Consider the following 22722-nt stretch of genomic DNA (forward strand, 5'->3'; position numbering starts at 1 on the left):
CATGTTAAAGATCTTTATCTTCCCAATGGTCAATGGGTTTATGTTGACCTGTTTGCTTCTTTCCTCCATGGACAATGTCATGTGAACAAAGAAGTAGATTTCACCTGAGAATCCACGGCAGGAGGTCTTTACAGAGAAACTCATTGGGTGTGGCACCTGGTCAAGTCAGAGTTGGGGTATGTGGGTCTTCTCTGCCATTCAGACTTCTCTGCCATTAAGAATCAATCCTGCTGATGACACAGTGATGGTGGGTGGCAGAGGACCATGTGTGAGCAAGGAGCTGATTTGAATTCGGATTGTCTGAGTGTAAGAGTATTCCTCCATGAGGATAGAGCCTGTGCCTGGTCTGTCCACCCTTATGTCCCTAATGGCAAAGCAATACCTAGAACATAGTATGTGGTCCATAAAGCATTTGTGGGATGAATTATAAGGGCAGCAGAGCGTTCTAGGAGCTCGTGGGCAAAGCTATCTAGGGATCCGGAGCCAGGAGTAGGGTTCAGAGTGAGAGCACAAATGAAAACCCCAGACAAGGCAAAAAATGCTTCCCTCCATGACACATGCATACATGCATTTGAGTGCCTGCTATGTCCCACGCACTGCTTTAAGTGCTTTGGAATGAAACAAAGAAAAGGCCTCTCTTCTTGGAGCTTACTTACATTCTAGCGCTACTCAGTTATGTTACAGTAAAATGATTTACGTGTCAGTCTCCCTCCATTCATTTGTGAGCCTTCCCATGCAAGGCCCATGTCTTGGTCATCTCTGATTCTGCAGTACTGGCTACAGTCCCTGCGGGCCCACAGGAAGGGCAAAGGAGGTATTTTTTGAACTGAACTCAAAGTCAGGCATTAAGAGAAGCAGACGCGGACTTCCCTGGTGGCGCAGTGGTTGAGAGTCCGCCAGCCGAGGCAGGGGACACGGGTTCGCGCCCCGGTCCGGGAGGATCCCACATGCCGCGGAGCAGCTGGGCCCGTGAGCCACGGCCACTGAGCCTGCGCGTCCGGAGCCTGTGCTCCGCAACGGGAGAGGCCACAACAGGGAGAGGCCACAACAGTGAGAAGCCCGCGTAGCACACACAAAAAAAAGAGAAGCAGAAGCACAGAACAACACTGGCTTGGGTTAGGAAGCACTGCAGTCCTAGATTTAAGTCTTAGCTCTACCACTGACTAGCCTGGTGACCGTCTGCTAGTGACTTTACCTCTCTGATCCTGTTTCCCCATCTGTAAAGTGGAGATAATGGGTCATCCGTAGCTCACAGGGTTGTGATGAGGGTTAAAAGACGTGCTGCTTTCGGGGATTCCCTGGTGGCGCAGTGGTGGAGAGTCCGCCTGCCGAGGCAGGGGACATGGGTTCGTGCCCCGGTCTGGGAAGATCCCACATGCCGCGAGGCGGCTGGGCCCGTGAGCCACGGCCACTGAGCCTGCGCGTCCGGAGCCTGTGCTCCGCAACGGCAGAGGCCACAACAGTGAGAGGCCCCAAGAAAAGACGTGCTGCTTTAAAGCAATTAGTGCAGAGGAGAGCACTTGGTAGTCCGGAAATGGTCCCTGCTGCTCTCAGAACACGATCAGGATCATTATCGTTATTATTCCTCAACAGGGACAGGACCACGGCTGTGCTCAGCTGGAGAGTGTGAGAAGAAAATTGGAGCAAATCCTCACCTGCAAACCTTTTAACTCACAGTAAGACAGTTGGATACATAAGAACTCTCCCCACCTGATAACCATGTCTAAAGGAGACCCCCCAACCAGGCCAACACAACCCATTTTGGGCGACAAAGCATCCTCTGATCTGCCACAACGCAAATGACCTCCCTAGAGTGAGCCCTGATTTCCAGCCCAACTCCAAACAGCATCAGTTCCCGCTGATGGCTCTCATTAGTTGGTTTGCTCCCAGTGACCTTTCTCCAAGGGTCAACGGTCAACTCTGTATTTCTAGTTTTTGTCCTGGGCAAACCTGGAAAAGCTAGAACTTCCTGAGCTTTGTGACCTGGATAAGCTAGCTTATCTATAATGAAGCAGAAACAGTTTTCGTAGAGAAATACTCCTGTGGAGATGCATTTTGCTCACATAAGGGATGATCATATAACACGGTTAATGACTGGAAATGAGCTAAAGGCAGAAAATTATGAAAGATTATAAAAATAGTTATTAAAATGGGTTACTTGGATGGGCTCAGAGTGAAGAGGGAGAGGAGACGTGGGAAGAGAAACCAGAGAGACTAAACACTAAACAATATCCATAGTTACAATTGTATACGGATGCATACACTGAACCATGTATTGATGTATACATAGTATGTGACAATGCCCCGAGGTTTCAGCAGCATATATAACATAGTCAATAACATATATATGGACGTATAAACATTCCTTGTCTCCACCCTTTCAATACATATATATATAACATATATTCAATAATATATATGAAGTATATATGAACATATAGTTATTACTTGTCTCTACCCACCCCCTAAAAATGCCATTTCTGAAATTTATTACAGAAGTCAGCTATAGCAGCAACAACAAAAAGGACAATAAGACTTGAAGTTTTGTGCTGACCTTTTTTTTTTAGGTAAAGAATAATGTAATAATATATCAACAAATAAATGAACTGGAGAAATAAGCTTACAATAAATCATACAAAATGTCCTCCAGACAAGTCTAAAATAGTAGAGCTAAACCAGTGTACAGAAACGTCTCCTAAATTCTCATTATATTACCACAAGACTGACAGTAACTACTACTTCATTGTCATTCTTTTCTATTCTTCTCCATAATCATATATTGAACAAAGCCCCAAACAGATAGCATTAGAACTGCGTTACACACGCCAGCGTCTGCAAACCCTGTAATATTCCTCACGTCTAGCCTTAGACACCAATACCATAAATATAGACTCCATTTCTCAAACGACGATTTAGCTCATAGGAAAATAAGTGGCAAGTCAAAATTCAAATGACTGAAGTTGTTTTAGGTAATTCATAGGTTGTAAAAGGTAATGAGAAGCAAAAAAAAAAAAAATTATGAGGGTATTACAACTCTCCCATTAAAATAAAAATCTATGTTATAACTTTATGCTCTTCAAATACCATACCAGACTAAAGCATCAAGCAATATATAAAGTGTTCTGCTCCTAAAAAATTACTTTGTTTATGTGGAGTGATACCCTTACTTATTAATTTTCAGAAATACTTGTCCAGCCTTCTTTTTAAACCAGAATCATCCCCAATGTTTAACAATAAACATGACCATCGAAGTTTATTTTTAATCAGCAATTCATCTGAATAATTAAAGTGAGAATCACTGCTAAAAAGGCCAGAGGACATTATACCTACACATACACACACACGCACACTTCAAGTGCCACAGTGTAAACTGAAAGCAGAGAGCTAATCACATCTCTAAAAAGAAAAGAAACTCCTTTGAAGTCATCATTATGAAGCTTTATGAATAGCACTAAAGGATTTAGCACATTTATGAGCAATGATCTGCAACAAGACTCAATCAGCCGGATACTAGTTTCATGCTACAGAATAGGCTACGTCTAGACTCATTCGCAGAAATTGCCATGCTGTTACTCTTTTATTCTCATTTCAGTGTGTCTGCTCAGTACACAGAGGGCATTCTGCATCAGGGTGCTGAGTGGACAAATGATTGCCAATAATCAAATGGCATGATTTATCTTTTGAAAAACCTTGGAGCAATTCTAAGGAACACGAAGGTTAGTGCTAAGCACTGCTTACATAGTGAAAATGCTTATTCCATTTGAACCTTCAAACCCAGGCTACAGAGAAAACAAATAGGCAGAGTGAGTTTGATCCTGGACTCTCAAATTTCTATCAGTAGGATCTGCAAATAACACAGGGTGATACTTGGCCACATAAGAGAGATTCAGCAACCCTCGCAGGTATGAGACACAAGCATTCTGATTCGAATTTCTGGGTGTTCGTGTCCTGTCGTAACATTAAAATAATCATGCAAATCTGCCTCCCAGCTGGTCTCTGATTTGCATTCATTTTTTTCCATTTGAAATGATTTATACATACTTATACGAAATTCTAATCTGAACATTCAATCTTGGAAGAACAGACATTTACAGTATTTAAACTAAATTTACAATATTAATAGCTAGTAATTATTAACATTTTAAGCGTGTGGATGACACCAAACCTGGTTAATAAGCAAACTACCTGCATACATGTTTTTCACAGGATGGAGCACTAACCATATTTTTTTGGCTAATGTAGAAAAGAGTTGGTTACCATGGATATTACCTCCTCAACACACGAATGATAAAAGCACTTAAAATACTGCATATTGACTAAATATAAGGGGACACAGAATGAACCCTATATAATTAAAAACCCTTCACAGACCCTGTGTAATTGAAAAAGTTGAACATTCTCCATTCTGTAGTTGTATTTAATTTTAATAACTTGCTTAAGAACAGCTGGAAAACTTATCCTGTGGAAGTCCTTACCTACACAAAGATCATTCAAGCAAAAGCCCAGGAACCATCAGGAGGTAGCCCACACTCTTCTAGGAGAAGTGGAATAGAAGAAACCAACACTATCCTATGGGACTGGAGCCACGTCCTGGATCCCACTTTCATTGAAATCCAACCACACACCTGAATAAATTCAGTCTTTTAAATCAAACCTCAATCAACACTAACAACAATCACAGTAGCTATTATATTTTTAGTGCAAACTTGATCTGACACTTTTGTTGGGAAACTTAAGCATGAGTTCTATTCTGCAAAAGAACCCCATGTTTCTGCAAAACAAAGGCCCTGCCCTCACAGGGCTTGTATTTACTACCACTTGACGAACAAAATAAACAAACATAATGTCAGGTGATGAAATGTGCTATGAAGAAAAACAAAGCAGGGGGTTCCATTTTTATATAAGCTGGTCCAGAATTGACTCTCTAATAAGGCAAAAATTAAGTAGACTTGAAGGAAAGTGAGGGAACCGTACAAATATTTCAGTCAAAAACGCTTCAGGCAGAGGAAACAAGGGCAGTGACCCAGAGGCAGGAATGTGCTTGGCCAAATAAGAAACAGCAAGGAGGAAATTATGGCTAGAGCAGAGTGATCAAAGGACAAATAAGTCCTTCGATGAGGTGAGAGAAACTGAGTTGGGAAAACCGCATCATGGAGGGTCTTGGAGGACACTATAAAGTCTTTGCCTCTGACTCTGAGAGGGAAGACTTCTGAGCAAAGAAGAGAGGGCGTAAGTAATATGTGCAAGGATCACTATGATTGCTGCGTTGGGAAAAGACTCTAGGAACACGGGCAGAAGCTGTGAGATCAGTTAGGAGACTGTGGCAATAATCCAGACAACGGGTGATGGTGGTTTGGACCAAATGTTAACAATAGAGATGGTGAATTTGCAACAGCCAAGACATGGAAGCAACCTAAGTGTCCATCAACAGAAAAATGGATAAAGAAGATGTGGTGTGTATATATATACATATGTATATAAAAAAATTGGGGCTTCCCTGGTGGCACAGTGGTTGAGAGTCCACCTGCCGATGCAGGGGACGCAGGTTCGTGCCCCGGTCCGGGAAGATCCCACATGCCGCGGAGCGGCTGGGCCCATGAGCCATGGCCGCTGAGCCTGCGCGTCCAGAGCCTGTGCCTGCAACGGGAGAGGCCACTGTGCTCCGCAACAGTGAGAGGCCCGCGTACCGCAAAAAAAAAAAAAAAAAAAAAAAGCGGCAACATGGATGGACCTAGAGATCATTTTACTAAGTGAAGTAAGTCAGACAGAGAAAGACAAATATCATATGATATCACTTATATGTGGAATCTAAGATATGATACAGATGAACTTATTTACAAAACAGAAACTGACTCACAGACATAGAAAACAAACTTCCGGTTACCAAAGGGGAAAGATGGGGGAAGGGATAAATTAGGAGGTTGGGATTAACAAATACACACTACTATATATAAAATAGATAATCAACAAGGACCTACTGTATAGCACAGGGAACTCTACTCAATGCTCTGTAATAACCTAAATGGGAAAAGAATCTGAAAAACAATAGATATATGTATATGTATAACTGAATCACTTTGCTGTATAACTGAAACTAACACAACACTGTAAATCAACTATATTCCAATATAAAATAAAAAATAAAAAAAACTATAGAGATAGAATAAATGGCTTCTGGATATATTTGAAAGAATTCACTATTTACGTGTGGGGTGTAAAAGACAGAAAGGAGTTAGGATGACTCCAAGGATTTTTTTTTTTTTTTTTTTTTTTTGCGGTACGCGGGCCTCTCACTGTTGTGGCCTCTCCCGTCGCGGAGCACAGGCTCCGGACGCGCAGGCTCAGCGGCCATGGCTCATGGGCCCAGCCGCTCTGCGGCATGTGGGATCTTCCCGGACCAGGGCACGAACCCGTGTCCCCTGCATCAGCAGGCGGACTCTCTACCACTGCGCCACCAGGGAAGCCCGACTCCAAGGATTTTGCCCTTAGCAAATGGAAAGGCATTGGGCCATTTACTGAAAAGAAGCCTACAGAAAATCTATCAGCCTTCAAAGTCCATGCTCTCTTGAAATCATCATGCCGTTTCACAAAGTGCACCATCTATCAAAATGAGTTTGGAATTCAATTCAGACCCACCTTGAGTGTCCAGTCCTGTCCACCAGGCTGCCCCTGCCTACATGGAAAGTGGAGGTTCTGGTACTACGGGGAAGCAGACAGGTGTCATGCTGAAGGCTCACTTGTGAGCGCACTGAGCCAAGGCAGAAAACGGACAGGACCCAGGAGAGATAGCGGAAAGGGCAAAACAAGAGCATGTGCATGTAGAGTTGACACACAGGGATGAAGCAGCCGAGAGAGGCTGAAGGTGGCAGCAGCAGACAGGGAGGAAGGAAATGACAGCACACAGGCCAATGCATGAGGATTAAATCTCCCTTGCTCAGACCTTGGAAAGGAAGACAGGTCTCCTGCCTCCAATTCAGCCAGCACAGTTCTGCTTTGGACTGATTTACATGTTCCTCTTCCTCAGATATTTGAACAAAGGGTTCCAAAGCTTATTCTCCCTCTTTCTCTGTGTCAATTTCCCTCTGTCCTACCACCCTCTCTCGTTTTAATTAAAACTATTGACCTTGACCAGTAGTTTTCAAACCATGCTGTGTACCAAAAATCTTTTGGAAATACAGACTCCTAGGTCTACATCCAAAACACTGAATTGGAATCTACAGGGAGGAAAGGCATTCAGTCAGGCTTGGGAAGCCCTTCCCCCACCCCTCCATGGGTTCTCAATAAACATCAAGGACAGTTACAACTTACAACTTGAACACATTCTTGTTTCCTTTCTCTCCATACCATTAGGGCCCCTGAGATGGTCCAGCACCTGCTGATTTTTTTTTTTTTTTTGAGGAATCAGAGGCAGAATACTCTACCAAGAAATTACTCATGCCTCTGGGTCTAGAGAAGTCCTATTACATCCACCTCTAAAGTGCAATACAAGACCTTTCTTTTAAAAATGACTTTCTCTAGTGGGGAGGCCAATTATTTTTCTGCTTCTTTACATTTTTTGTTCTCCTGTGTAGTTACTTTGGATACTTTAATTAATGTTTAATCTTCCTGCACTTGTGCCTTAAGGAGAGCCCCTCTGAAGGGCACAGAGTTCAAAATCATGGCCTCATAACACTCTGCAGGTTTAACATTAAATAATCATGACAATTCAGACCAAAGACCAAAAACCCACTCAGACTGCCAGGAACACGGGGTCAGCATGCAGGCCTTCTTTGCCAAATCTGTGATTTTGTTTCTATTCTCGTCCTGTTACACTGGTACATAGATGACTCTTCCTGCTTCCTCCTTTCCAGGGAGGGGCTGTATTCTGCGAGAAAAGTGCTCCGTCACTCAAGGCTGATGACAGCAATGGAGCAACACTGTGATAGAAATGATTACTGAAGGCCCATTAGGAGATGCCAACAGAGACTCTATATTAACCATCATTCCCCCTGTACGCAGAGACCTGAAAGAAAAAGGAGAGAAGACTTTCAGCTGCTATGGTATCTTAGAGAATCATCTGACAGCTTATTTATTAAATGCATTTTAATATTAATTCTCCTCTGCGCCATAGCTGACCTTCAAAAGAATTTACTGAATCTCAAGAACGCAAAAGCACAATGGCCGAGGGAAAGCATGGATGGGAAGAAAGCTGTACTTCAACTCTTTTTCTCCTGTGCGGTTACATACAAAATTGGTTACGATTAAATACTACGTTAGGTGGCTGATCTTTTAATATAGAGCCTAAAACACTGGTAAATTAGAACCCAGTTAATTGGGATCCAACTTATTTTTCTCTCTGCTCATTTAGGACAGAAATGCAAATCACAGGAATGCACAACAATATAAAGGAGTTTTAAGCTCCTTCTCAAACATGTCCTAGATCCAAAACACATTCTGCCTCTCCAGTCCTATAAAATGAGGGCTGCATGCATAATGACGACCCTCAAACAGCCAGTACACACACAGTTAAATTTAATCTCCTACATTTACTAAATCAAAATGTGGACTGAAAAGCTCTCCAAAAGGAAACTTCCATTTAACTCTTTCTTAAAATTTTGTTTAAAAACACATAACATAAAATATGCCACCTCAACCATTGTTAAGTACACAGTTCAGTGATATTAAACACATTCACACTGTTATGCAAACATCACCACCATCCATCTCTTTTCATCTTGCACAACTGAACCTCTGTCCTCATTAAACAGTAACTCCCTACCTTCCTCTGTTTAACTCAATCAAAAAATTCTACTGAACAGAATTCCCCATTCTTTAAATACTCTGAATGATGTTTCATTCTTATATAGGGTAAAATTAGGACCAACTTTTTTATGAATCAACTTGTATTTTAAGCCCAGTTTATACGTTATGCTCAGGAAAGAACTGTTATTTTGTTCCAGAAAGTCATGGTTAATCTCCAAGCATCTACATACCAAAGCTGGTGGGTGTTATGAATGTTTATGTCCTTCAAAATTTCATGCATTGAAATCTAACCTAATCCCTATTCTGATGGTGGTGCCCTCATGAACTGGATTAGTGCCCTTGTAAAAAGATGCCAAAGAGCAAGGTTGTCCTCTTTCTGCCATGTGAGGATACAATGAGAAGTCAGCAGTCTGTAAATTGGATGAGGGCTCTTACCAGAATGTGACATCAGAACCCTGATCTCAGACTTCCGGCCTCCAGAACTGTGAGAAATAAATTTCTTTTTTTTTTTTAATAAATTTATTTATTTATTTATTTTATTTTTAGCTGTGCTGGGTCTTCATTTCTGGCGAGGGCTTTCTCCAGCTGTGGTGAGTGGGGGCCACTCTTCATTGCAGTGCATGGGCCTCTCACTGTCACGGCCTCTCCCATTGCGAAGCACAGGCTCCAGACGCACAGGCTCAGTAGTTGTGGCTCACGGGCTTCGTTGCTCCGCAGCATGTGGGATCTTCCCAGACCAGGGCTCAAACCCGTGTCCCCTGCATTAGCAGGCAGATTCTTAACCACTGTGCCACCAGGGAAGCCCAGAAATAAATTTCTGTTGTTTATAAGTCACACAGTCTATGGTAGTTTGTTATGGCAGCCTCAACAGACTAAGACAATGGGTGACCAATCACTACAGTTAGCCTAATTTGAATCAGAAGCCACAGATATCTTTCTTTACGCTCTCTGAATCTGTTTATACCATTAATTAGGATTAGGGACGCTTTCACAAAAATCTGGGTGATGACTATTCATAAAACCACATTTTAACCTTTTTAAAGCACTAGGAAAAATGACTATCTAGGACTCCAGTGAAGAAACAGTGCTTGTGACCTCCCAGAAATGAGCATCCTGTAAGTCAAACCAAGCCTTCTGGGCACAATGCAGAGCAGGTACGATACTGAGACCAGCTTGGTGGCCTTTCCACCCTAATGGGAACACCTAATAATGGTGTTATTTGCCATGTAGCAGCAAGGCTGCAAGAGGTGTAGGCACCCTCTGGAGCATTTGCAGCCCCAGCATAAGATGAAGCTCTGTGTCAGTCTTTCTTGGTTCTGAGTCATTAGTTCTAGGGTGGGAAGGCATTAGAAAACCTTTCAAGCCACAAACCACACATCTTAGGGAAATGGCTAATTAGAATTCACCCTAAACTGCGATAGAATTAACAGACATTAAATAATCATTATTTATAATTGGGGAATCAAGTTACCCAAGAGAAAAAAAGGCAAAGCTTAGATTGCCTTGGTTAATGTTTAAATTGGAAAAATAAAAGGATAAGTAGTTTCCCAAATGACCAATAACTTATGTTCCCAAAGTTAGTAACGTAGGAAGTATTTTTTCTGGAGAAGCAATGTGATTGGGATCTTCGTTTTTAAAAGATCACACAAAAATTATTTCATCCACATTAGAAACAAAGTATAGGACAAACAGTCTGTCCCGAGCTCTGGAACAGTGGCCAAGGGGTAATGTGGCTAACAGGGGGGAAAGAAATTTTCTTCCTTCTTTTCGTGGCATAGACCTAAGGAGAATATTTTTAAGGAAAAAAAAAAGTCTTTGACTTCTCTCTTTCTTCTTCTCTGTACTTCTTTCTCATCTTCTGGTACTTCTTTTACAGGGACCATGATATTCTCAAACTACCTTAATTTCACTGCTTTCCCAACTGGGTCCCCATCCTGGCCAGGCCAACGCCAAAGGCCTGTGCCTCAGAGCAGCTGAACCCAAGGGATTCAAAGCAAATGAATCAAACCAAGATATGGATGAAATAAGACTTCATGTTTTCTGTTTTGCTCTCAAGTAATAGCTTTGCAATATTTACCATCAAAAAGTCAAAAAATACAAATAAAACATGAAAATACAGTTGATGCTTGAACCACATGGGTTTAAACTGCATGGGTCCACTTATACGTGGATTGTTTCTTTTTTTTTTTTTTTGGTGGATTGTTTTTTGATAGTAAATACTGCTGTACTACATGATCCACAGTTGGCTGAATCTCCTGATGTGAAACTGAGGATACAGAGGGCCGACTATAAATTATACATGGATTTTCAACTGCTTGGAGGGTCAGTGCCCCTAACCCCCATGTTGTTCAAGGGTCAACTGTATAGTCTCACCTGACATTAAAAATAATGAGATTATCTGGTGTGAGAGGGTATGGAAAAATAAGAACACCCAAAAAACAGTCTAAACTGTTTACAGCCTCTCTGGAGGGCACTTTGGTTATACATGTCCAAAGTCTTTTTTTTCTTTAAGTATAATGTTGACCCAGCAAAAACACCACTAAAAACTATAAGTAAGTCCCCTACATTCGAACCTTCAACTTCAGAGCTTTCAAAGATGTGAATGTGGAGCTTACTAATGAAGACCTGATGGGATTGGAGACCCAGAGACAGGACAAAGAGAGACAGAGCAAGAAGTTACTGAAGAACCGAAGAGATTCACAATGCAAGAAATGGCAAGGGATTTTCTTTACTTGAGAAGGCACTGTTAGTTTTTAAGGCACAGGAATGGTGCCTTAGAACATAGAACGGTACACGAAGGCTGCAGCAGCCATTCAGAATGCAGTCCAGTGCTACCGTGTCATCTATGACGAGAAAAAAAGAGCTACTGCCCAGACATCATTGGATCATTTTTTCAAGACAGTATGTAGAATTGAATCCAGCAAGGAACCAGAACCTGTGCCATCAACGTCAGGCATGAGTGAAATGGCAGCTTGCCCTCCATCTCCTATTGCTGACGATCCTTCAGCTCTACCATCTCCCACCTCCTCTCCCTCCTCCAGTCAGTAACTCTTCATGCCTGTTCACTCGATGGCAGCCCCTGTATACCAGCTGTTGTACTGTACTACTGTACTTTTCAAGGTACTGTACTATAAGATTAAAAATGTTTTATTTATTTTTTGTTTGTGTTTGTTTTTTATGTTTTATTTGTGTGAAAAATATTATAAACCTATTACAGTACAGTACTATATAACCAGTTGTGTTAGTTGGGTACCTAGGCTAACTTTGTTGGACTTACCGAACAAATCAGACTTACGAACGTGCTCTCAGAACGGAACTCGTTTGTATGTAGGGGACTTACTGTACATGGATACCATTAAGTAGCACATCACAGAAACATATTTATTGATATGAAAAAAATCTTCATGACCTATTGCTAAGTTAAAGAAATGGGCAGACTACAAACATATAAATGTATGTTTTATAATACATATAAATATATGTATAAATTATATGTAAATATAAATTTAATATAAATTTGTATATTAACATTGTAAATTAAGCTAGCTTATACAGATATACATATATAATAAAATTATACAATATATATAAATTTACTTATATAAAAGTTATCATACACACAAAATTTATATATGATACATATAATTACATAATTTTATTATATATGTATGTATACAAAAATAAATAAAATATTAGAAAGACATTCACAAAAATGTAAACAGTGGTTAGCTCCGTTTTTTTTCCTTTGTGCTTGTTTACGATTTTTAGGATATCTGCTAATGATAAAATTAATTAGAACATTCTGTAATTACTTAGGGAGAGTTATTTTTTTAATTTAGTGCAGAACACTAAAAACGACAATAATATCAATAGCTCCACTAGAGAAATGCCAACATAAGGTAAGAGGTAGAATCTATCAGAGAGTTTGTAAGTAGGAGATTACAGACTATCTCTATATAATATTATTATTTGGGATAACACTGTCCCCAGAACACACACACAATAGCCTCAGCAAATACCTGCTGGGTTAAGAACAAACAGAAGAAATACTTAGTCCTTAAAAATACACAATTCTACCTCTACACTTTTCTCAAAATATCTGGCTGTTTCTTCCACTGTAATAAGCAATACTGTACATCCTGATGCTTTAGAATACTTGAAATCATGTTAATTATTCCTGTGGAATGTTTAAAAATTCATATTATTTACTCCTGAGAGACCATGACAACATCTTTCCAGATTGCACCAGACTATTCTTATGTGAATCAAGGGTTTTAATCTCTAGGATGCAACAGCAATGCTTTGGGCTTGGATCAATGAAAGGAAATGAGCTACTGTGGTTTGTGGCCTTTCACCAGACCCCCCAGTACTTATTCACAGTGCTGAGTGTATCAAAACTACATGCGTAAATTAAACTAGCTTGTCGGATACAAAAACAAAGCTAAACCATACGCGGAGCAAAACACACCCATGGCTTTTTCTCAGCACCACAGATCTCTCTTCCGCGTCAACTCCCTGACGGGCAGAGAGACAGGCCAGTAATGAACCAGCCTTTACAGAATCCAAGGCTTTACAGAATCCATTATTTGAAATAATTTCCTTTTAAAACATTTTGTCCCCTCTCTAAAGCAACACAGTTTATTACTACTTTTTGCATTTTTTTTTAAGTCTTGGACATTTTTTAAATGCCCACTTTCTTCAATCAAATGTATTTTTTCATTCTGATTCCATCAACTCAGCCTTGTAATTGACTAACATCATCCTTTCTCTTCTCCTTCCTAATGTGTTTATTTATGCCTATTCAATACAAGGTGGTACCCAACTCCAACAGTCTCCTTTCCTTGGCTGGGGCCCTACTGGCATTCCCCTCCTGCCCTAGAGAGTGACTGGTCTGATCTGTGAGGCTCCTGTGTTGTCTGCTCCTCCCTTCTCTCCTTGGAGGGAGTGCCCACAGAGCGCCCAGATCTCCGTTGTTCCTCCACACCTTCCCTATCGGGGTACCTGTGATTGCACAGGATAATTCTGGGTGCAGTAGCCAGGAGCCCAGTTACCCATAGATGCAAGCTACACACTCCAACCTAGAACTAGTGACGTTTTGGTTCACCCTCTGCCAGTTCTTTCATCTTATTTCTCGGTCAGTTCAGAACCTGGGCAGGAGAGACAGCTTCTCAAAGACGCCAACATCTTGAGCATTTTGCCATGAACCTTAACAATATTAAAATTGGCAAAATACACTGGGAGGCATTAAGGCTAAGGGTGGGTGGCTCTGGGCTCTGGCATGCTTTACTAAGCATGGGCCGTAACGGCTTTTAACTTTGGCAGTTTGCAAAGTTTGTACCGGGTCGTGGGTCTGGTTTTATAGTCTGCAGCTACCTTCAAACTGCTGTGGAAGTATCAGGTAAATATCAGATGCACTGTGTACCTCAACTTGAATTTTCACAACGATCTTAAAAAAGCAAAAGTTACTGTATTTCATCAAATCTTAAAATGCTCTGAATGTAAGACACCCCATTATTTTAGCCACCACCAAGAAAGAAAAGAATACTGCCAATACTATAACATGTCATTCATTGTAAGACACATGTAAGTTTTAAATACATTAAAATGTGAAGAAAAAAGTGAGTCTTAAAATCAATGAACTATTTAATATTATCCTCATTTTTTATTCAAGGAACAAGACCCCCTTCAAAACATACACACGTTCTCTTACCTCTGAGTTTAAACACACGCTAGTCCCCCTACCGGGAACAGCCTTTCTCTGGCTCTGGACCTAGTCACCCGCCCTTTATCCTTCACATCAACCTTCAGTGAAGTCTTATGTGATTCCCAGGCCCGGCTGGGTCCCCCTATAAGTTCTCTCACAGCACTTATTCTTCTTTTCAATACTTTGAAGCCCTGGAATTATTTCTAATTATTTACTTCCACATTTATAACTGTATATAGTCACACCCTGTTAGGCCTGGCTGTTCCGTGATGGCAGGGACTGTCCAGTTTGCCTACCACTCTACTTCCAGGGCTTATAACACGTAACAGAAGCTCAGTACGTTGACTCATGGGTATCTTGACAAAGCACTCACAAGCCTTACCTCTTTTAATCCTCACTACGCCACTGGAAGGTAGGTGCCATTATTTCCCCCGTTTTATCAAGTGAAGAAACTGAGGCTTGAAGAAGTCAATTAATTTAACCATGTCTCACAACAGAGAATTCAAACTCCAGCCAGATGTGCCCGACGCCAAAGCCAGGTCATTAACCATTAGGCCATACCCAGCTCCAGCTCGCAAGCAGAAGGCATGGAGGCAGGAATAAAATGGCATGTTGTGGTACAGAGAGACATCGAGATACAATGGATAATGCATGTGCATCAGATTCAAGTTAAACTCTTATCGAGGACCTGCCAATTGCCTGAAAGTGGGCTGAGCACCTCTGATATGAGTCATTTATTCTCACAATCATACCATGGATTTGGACTTATTATCTCTACACTACAGTAAAGAAAGAGACTCAGAGAAGCTAAGTAACATGCCCACTCACACAGCTGAGGTGTGAGCCAAGGTGATGAGCTGTCAGTCTGGACAATGGATTTCAGAGGATTCTGGAGCACGCTTTCTGAAGATCTCTTTTTTTTTCTTGGTCCTATTCCCCAAGCTAAGTGCTGACTGTCTTTGGCCAATTGACATTGACAAATGTCCATTTCTAACAACTTTTTCTGACCAACTCTGATCTTCACTTGAGGGTTTATGAGGAAAGCCTGATAATATTTAACTGAAACAGTAACAGGCACCACTATGATTAAATAGCATTTAGACAAGGCAAACCAATAGAAATGCACAGACTCAGCATTAGGCACTATGTTAAACTGGCATCTGTACAGACTGTGTCCAAATCAAGGGGTGGCCTTTCAAGGCAAATTATGTGGCTCATTGCTCGGGCAAGCCAGAGTTGGAATAGCCAAATTACAGTTCAGCTCCTCAGTAAAACTGAATTTGACACCTCTTTCCTCAGGAGATTGGGAATCATCTTCCCAACATGTACGTTAGAACATCAGTGTCAGCCCATCTGCTATCTAAGTTTAGATCTCAATACAGTATGTAAAGCATCTTTCTGCTGTGGTCATTAGCAGAGAAAAAACCTCCAAAGGTCCCATCATTAAATGAAGACCCACAGCATCTATTCCATCCTCTAAGGAACCTGTCATTTCTTCTGCTGCTTTTAGTGAAGGACTGAGGGGAGGGGACTGGGAAGCAAGCAGAGAAGCAGCGTGACACAGGGTCAGGAGACCCAGATGCCGGCCCCACTCTGCCGTACACTAGCTCTGTGACCTTAGTCAAATAGAAAAATCTCAGGGTCACCAAGAATCTTTAAGGTCCATTAGTTCAGACACGTTACTGATGTTTGAATCCCTTTAATAACATCACTGCTAAGTGTTGATTCGGTTTACGCTTTACACTCAAGTGATAGAGAAATCATTACTTCCATTCCCTCTCCAGCGTTCTATAATGTCTGAGAACCTGGAGAAGGCATCGTAACCCAAGTCTTGAAGGTTGGAGAGAACCTGAGGTCTGAAGGGCAACTAGCTCTTAACAATACTGGAGAGCAGGAAGAGGTCACAAGCCCATCTCTACAGAAAGTTATTAATTATTAATCAAGGTTAAGTGATCATGTAACAATTCCAAAAAATAAAAAGCAAAAGAGGAGTCCTTGACATAAGTGGCTTGCCTGTAGAATAAAAAGAAAACTCTTAAAACGCTGAAACCATGTTTTCCACATTAAAGGTTTGACCGTAGAGAGAAAAAGATATTTAAAGTATAACACCTACTTATAATAAATATAATAAATTGATCATATAGCAAGCTCCTCTAATTGTGGTTGTGGACTGGTGAAGGTCTACAAATTGTTATCAGGCTACAAGGAGACAGGAGTTTGCTCTAGAATGTAAATCAACTCTGTCACGAAGCGAGCTTACTGTTTGCTTCAGTCAACGTGTGTGTGGGGGGGTGTGCATGCCACGACTTTCTCAATGAAGGAAGCAGTGCATTGATTTACATTCTGGTGCAAGTCCCTTATCTTGGTTCAAACAGTGACAAACAGTTCCCAGACTGGCTACTTCATGGAGTACTGTCGGAGACTAATAAGGTAGCATTTCCCAATGGGACTCTGATGAACCTGTAGCATCTCTTCCTTCACTCTGTGAAGTACAACTTCCCCAAACCACCAAAAGCAGGAACGTCTGTTGTCTTATCAGAAGCTGATGCACTGTCTTATCTAGACTATGGTAGAGCCTTCCAGCAGGTCCCCCTACCTTCAAACTATTCTGACACACGTTCAAGCCAGCCTCCACACTGCTACCACAGGAAGTGTTTTGAAACATATCTAGACAATTACTCCCCTGCTTAAATTCTTTTGAGAGCTCCCCAATGCCTACTGCATTAGCTTTAACCTTTTGAGTTTAATCACCAGCCATTCCCTTCTACCCCTTGACCTCCGCAATTATTAGTCATTTTCTGAACACATTACATACTTTCATCCACCTGTGCTTTAACTCATATTGTCTCCTCTACTTGAAATACTCTTTCCCTTCTAATCCACCTATAAACTCCTACTCATCCTTTAATAGCCAGTTCAAATAATGCCTCCTCTGAAAGTCTCAACAACCATCCCAGAAAGAACTATGTATTCAGACCCTCTGTGGGTGTGAGGGGGGGAGGGTAGTTCAGTGCCATAAATAACAGGGCAGGCTCTGGGACCTGTCTCCACAACACCTATCTGCATAACTTTGGGCAAGTTACTTAACATCTCCTGCCTCAGTTTCCCCATCCGTAAAACAGGAACAATGACATAGGGTGGATGTGAAGATTAAGTTAACTAACTCATGTAAAGCATTTAGCACAGTGCCTCACATATAGTAAGTATTCCTATAAATTACTGAGTCAGGCCAGTTAACTTCTCTAGCCCAGGAATTTGAAACCCAGTGACAGGGGCTCTTGGTGTTGAGGCACCTTTATGCACCTTTATATAGTCTGGAGAGCCGGTCCATCAATGTCTGCTGCTGCAGTTTCTGGGGTTGCCCCTGGTCCCTACCCAGCCCGGGCTGGATGCTTAAGGGACTGATTCATTCTTTGAGTAACTCCAGTATCTTTTAAAAAATTTATTTTCTTCTTCTTCTTCCCCTCCCCCTCCTCCCCCTGCTCCCCCTCTAATCCTCTCCCCCTCCTTCTTATCCTTTTTATCCTTCTTTTTTTTATTTTTTGAAACTTAAGCCAGGGGGCTTCCCTGGTGGCGCAGTGGTTAAGAATCTGCTTGCCAATGCAGGGGACACGTGTTCAAGCCCTGGTCCGGGAGGATCCCACATGCTGCAGAGCAACTAAGCCTGTGCACCACAACTACTGAACCCGCGCGCCGAGAGCCTGCGAGCCACAACTACTGAGCCCACGTGCCGCGCCTACTGAAGCCCGCGCACTCTAGAGCCTGTGCTCGGCAACAAGAGAAGCCCACACACCGCAATGAAGAGTAGCCCCCGCTCGCGGCAACTAGAGCAAGCCAGCACACAGCAATGAGAACCCAACGCAGCCAAAAATAATAAATAAATAAAAATAAATAAATTTATTTAAAAAAAAGGTACACCACAAGATTTGGATTAAAAATGTATATTAAAAAAAAAAAAAACTTAAGCCAGGAAGAATCAACCTCTCTCTTGCTTACAGGTACCTTAGTTAGTGCAGGGATAACAGTAGCTATCATATTGCTTACAAGGATTAAAAATGATAATGTACAAAGCACTTAGAGCAGTGCCTGTCAGTGAGTAAGTACCTGGTAATTAGTAGCTTTCACTATTATCTAATGATAGCTCTTGGTATTTACCTAGTGTTTTATCATGTAAACTACACACTCCTGTGTTGCTTGCTTATTCTCCTTAACAAATGGGTAGAAACGGTAGCCACAGTTTATGGATGAGGAAATGGTGATGTTTAGGAGTATGCCCAAGATCATGAAGGTGGCAAGTGGCTGAGCTGGGAACCCTACCAAGGTGTCAACCTAAGTCTCTGAAATTAAAGCAAGAACTCTGAGACTCCCCACTATGCTGCCTGTTTCCCAAGACAATGGGTTCAGGAAATCCCCTCTAAGTATTCTCATTAAGGTGTCAAAAATAAACAAGGATCCCTTCTTTATTACCTTCAGAGGTCACCTGGTGGGTGGATGTGAGCCAGCGACTGCAGCCACACTGCCGAGGCTTGAGTCCTGCCTCCCCCACTTATTTGCTATGTGACTTTGAACAGGCCACTTAGCCTCTTTGGGCCTCTTAGTGGGTTACTGTGAGGACTAAATGAGTTAATATATGTAAAGGACTTAAAACCATGCCTGGACCGAAAGACCTAGAAGAGCAAACACAATACTGAAGAACAAAAAAATTAGAGGAATCACACCAAATGATTTCAAAACTTACAGTAAAGCTACAGTAATCCAAACAGCACAGTACTGGTGAAAGAACAGACACATACATCAATGGAACAGAACAGAGAGCCCAGAAGCAGATCCACACAAATAGTCAAGTGACCTTTGACAAAGGAGCAAAAATATTTCAATGGAGAAAGGATAGTCTTTTTAAGTAACGGTGCTGGAACAACTGAATATCCACATGCAAAAAAAAAAAAAAAAAAACTAAACACAGGGCTTACATGTCTCATAAAAATTAACTCAAACTGGATCACAGACCTAAATGTAAATGCAAATCTATAAAATTTTTAGAAGAGAACAAAGGAAAAAATCCAGGCTACCTTGGGTTTGGAGATGAGTTTTTAGAAGCATCACCAAAAGCATGATCTAAATTGGACATTATTAACATTAAAAACTTCTGCTCTGCAAAAGACTGTTAAAAGAATGAAAAGAGAAGCCACAGAAATTTGCAGATATTTGCAAAGACATATCTGACAAAGGACTTGTATCCAAAGAACTCATGAAACTCAACAGTAAGAAAGCCCAATAAAAATGGACAAAAGATCTGAGCAGAGATTTCACCAAAGAAGGTATATAGATGACAAATAAGCATATGACAAAAATGTTTTACATCGTTATTAGGAAATTACAAAATAAAGCAACAAGATACCACAGCATACCTTATAGCCATACCTATTAGAATGGCTAAAATACAAAAAAGAAAATTGACAATGCCAATTGCTGGCAAGGAAAAAGAGCAACAGGAACACTCATCCTTCACTGGCACGAATACAAAATGGCACAACCAATTTGGAAGACAGTTTGACGATTTCTTACAAAGCTAAAAATAGTCTTAGCATATAATCCAGCAATCACACTCCTTGGTACTTATCCAACTGACTTCAGAACTATGTCCACACAAAAACCTGCAAGCAAATGTTATAGCAGCTTTATTCATAGCCACCAAAACTTGGAAGCAACCAAGATGTCCGTAAATAGGTGACTGGATAAACAAATTGGAGTATATCCACACAATGAAATATTATAAAAATAAATGAGCTACCAAGCCATGAAAAGACATGAATAAATCTTAAATACATTTTGCTAAGTGAAAGAAGCCAACCTGAAAAGGCTATGTTCTGTATTATTACAATTATACGATACGATGTTCTGGAAAAAGCAAAACCACAGAGACAGTTAAAAAAATCAGTGGGGTCAGGGAATCTCAGCGTGGACAGTGCGAGGGAAAAGGTGGAGGCGATGGTGGTCGGCGGTGCCAGTGGAAGTCGCGTGTCCAGCGGGAGTGACCTGAATTGCATCCCCGAAATGGCTGACACACTGGGGGCTGTGGCCAAGCAGGGGTTTGATTTCCTCTGTATGCCTGTGTACCACCCATGTTTCAAGAGGGAGTTCACTCAGGAACCTGCTAAGAAGCGGCCAGGCCCTCAGGCACGATCAGACCTACTGCTGTCAGGAAGGGACTGGAATACACTAATTGTGGGGAAGCTTTCTCCATGGATTCGTCCAGACTCAAAAGTGGAGAAGATCCGCAGGCACTCTGAGGCAGCTATGTTACAGGAGCTGAATTTGGGGGCATATTTGGGTCTTCCAGCTTTCCTGCTTCCCCTGAATCAGGACGATAACACAAACTTGGCGAGAGTTTTGACCAACCACATCCCACTGGCCACCACTCCTCCATTTTCTGGATGTGGGTGCCACTGGTGGCACCAGAGGACCTGAAAGATGTGCCAACTTCACACACAGAGGAGCGCGGTGGAGAGGAGAAGACATGGATGTGGTGGCACAACTTCCGGACCTTGTGTGATTATAGCAAGAGGATTGCGGTGGCTCTCGAAACTGCTGCTGACCTCCCATCTAATCATGTCATTGATCGTTGGCTTGGGGAAGCCCATCAAAGCAACCATTCTCCCCACCAGCATTTTCCTGACCAATAAGAAGGGATTTCCTGTTCTTTCTAAGATGCACCAGAGGCTGATCTTCCAACTCCTCAAGTTGGATGTGCAATTCATCATCACAGGCACCAACCACCACTCAGAGAAAGAGTTCTGCTCCTGCCTCCAGTACTTGGAAAACTGGAGCCAGAATCGACCTCCACCCAGTGCCTATGAACTCTTTGCCAAGGGCTATGAAGACTACCTGCAGTCCCCACTCCAGCCACTGACGGATAATCTGGAATCTCAGACATACGAAGTGTTTAAAAAGGACCCTATCAAATACTCTCGATACCAGCAGGCCATCTATAAATGTCTGTTAGACCGAGTGCCAGAGGAAGAGAAGGACACCAATGTCCAAGCGCTGACGGTGCTGGGAACAGGCCGGGGGCCCCTGGTGAACACTTCCCTGCGGGCAGCCAAGCAGGCAGACTGGAGGATAAAGCTGTACACTGTGGAGAAGAACCCAAATGCCGTGGTGACACTGGAGAACTGGCAGCTTGAAGAATGGGGAAGACAGGTGACAGCAGTCTCATCAGACATGCGGGAATGGGTGGCTCCAGAGAGAGTGGATATGATTGTCGGTGAGCTTCTGGGGTCCTAAGCTGATAATGAGCTGTCACCGGATGATGGCGTGAGCATTCCTGGGGAGTGTACTTCCTTTCTAGCTCCCATCTTGTCCTCCACGCTGTACAGTGAGGTCCGAGCCTGTCGGGAAAAGGACCGCCACCCTGAAGCCCAGTTTGAGATGCTTTATGTGCTGTGGCTGCACAATTTCCACCAGCCATCTGCACCCCAGCCCTGTTTTACCTTCAGCCGTCCCAACAGAGATCCTATGATTGACAACAACCGCTACTGCACCTTGGCGTTTCCCGTGGAGGTGAACACAGTGCTGCATGGGTTTGCAGCCTACTTTGAGACTGTGCTTTATCAGGACATCACTCTGAGTATCGGTCCAGAGACTCACTCTCCTGAGATGTTTTCATGGTTTCCCACCCTCTTCCCCATTAAGCAGCCCATTACCGTGCGTGAAGGCCAGACCACCTGTGTGCGTTTCTGGAGATGCAGCAATTGCAAGATGGTGCGGTATGAGTGGGCTGTGACAGCACCAGTCTGTTCTGCTACTCAGAACCCCACAGGCCGCTCTAACACCATCGGCCTCTAGCCCCGCCTGCAAGTGTCTAGAGCCTTGGAAGCAGCTTCAGGTTTTGCCCCTGTAGCACCAAAGGTGCAGTAAGTACACCATGGGTTCTGATTTGCCTTGCCCATCAGAAAGGAGCATTTCAGTCCACTTTCCTGCCTTACGTCAAGATGGGCAAAGGATGAGAATTGCAGGGCTCACGCCACCAATCTGTGAAGACTTCAGGCCAAGGCATGAGGAATTCATGTTGGATCTGCGGCTACTCCAACAGGCACTCAGCCTCAAGTGCTCTCTGGGATAGCCCTGAGAACATGTGGATTGAACAAATTTTCAGCCCTTTTCCCTGCCCATCTCTGTTCCTATTTTGATGATTTTGGGTAAGGAGGAAATACAAATAAAGTGAGGTTATGGCCCTTCCTGCTCCAAAAAAAACGAAATCAATGGATTGGGGAAGG

General features: G+C 42.3%; 1 protein-coding gene across 1 annotated transcript; it reads left to right on the top strand.

The window, feature by feature from the left end:
• Positions 1-20436: 20436 nt before the first annotated feature.
• Positions 20437-22291, top strand: LOC309826936 (protein arginine N-methyltransferase 5-like; the record flags this gene model as incomplete). Its single annotated transcript, XM_082661399.1, is given in 4 exon segments — positions 20437-20849; positions 20852-21081; positions 21083-21727; positions 21731-22291. Coding segments are annotated over 4 exon segments (1785 nt in total). The 5' UTR covers positions 20437-20500.
• Positions 22292-22722: the final 431 nt, after the last annotated feature.

Source organism: Grampus griseus (assembly GCF_964374135.1).
Source record: "Grampus griseus genome assembly, chromosome: 1".
NCBI classification, from domain to species: domain Eukaryota; kingdom Metazoa; phylum Chordata; class Mammalia; order Artiodactyla; family Delphinidae; genus Grampus; species Grampus griseus.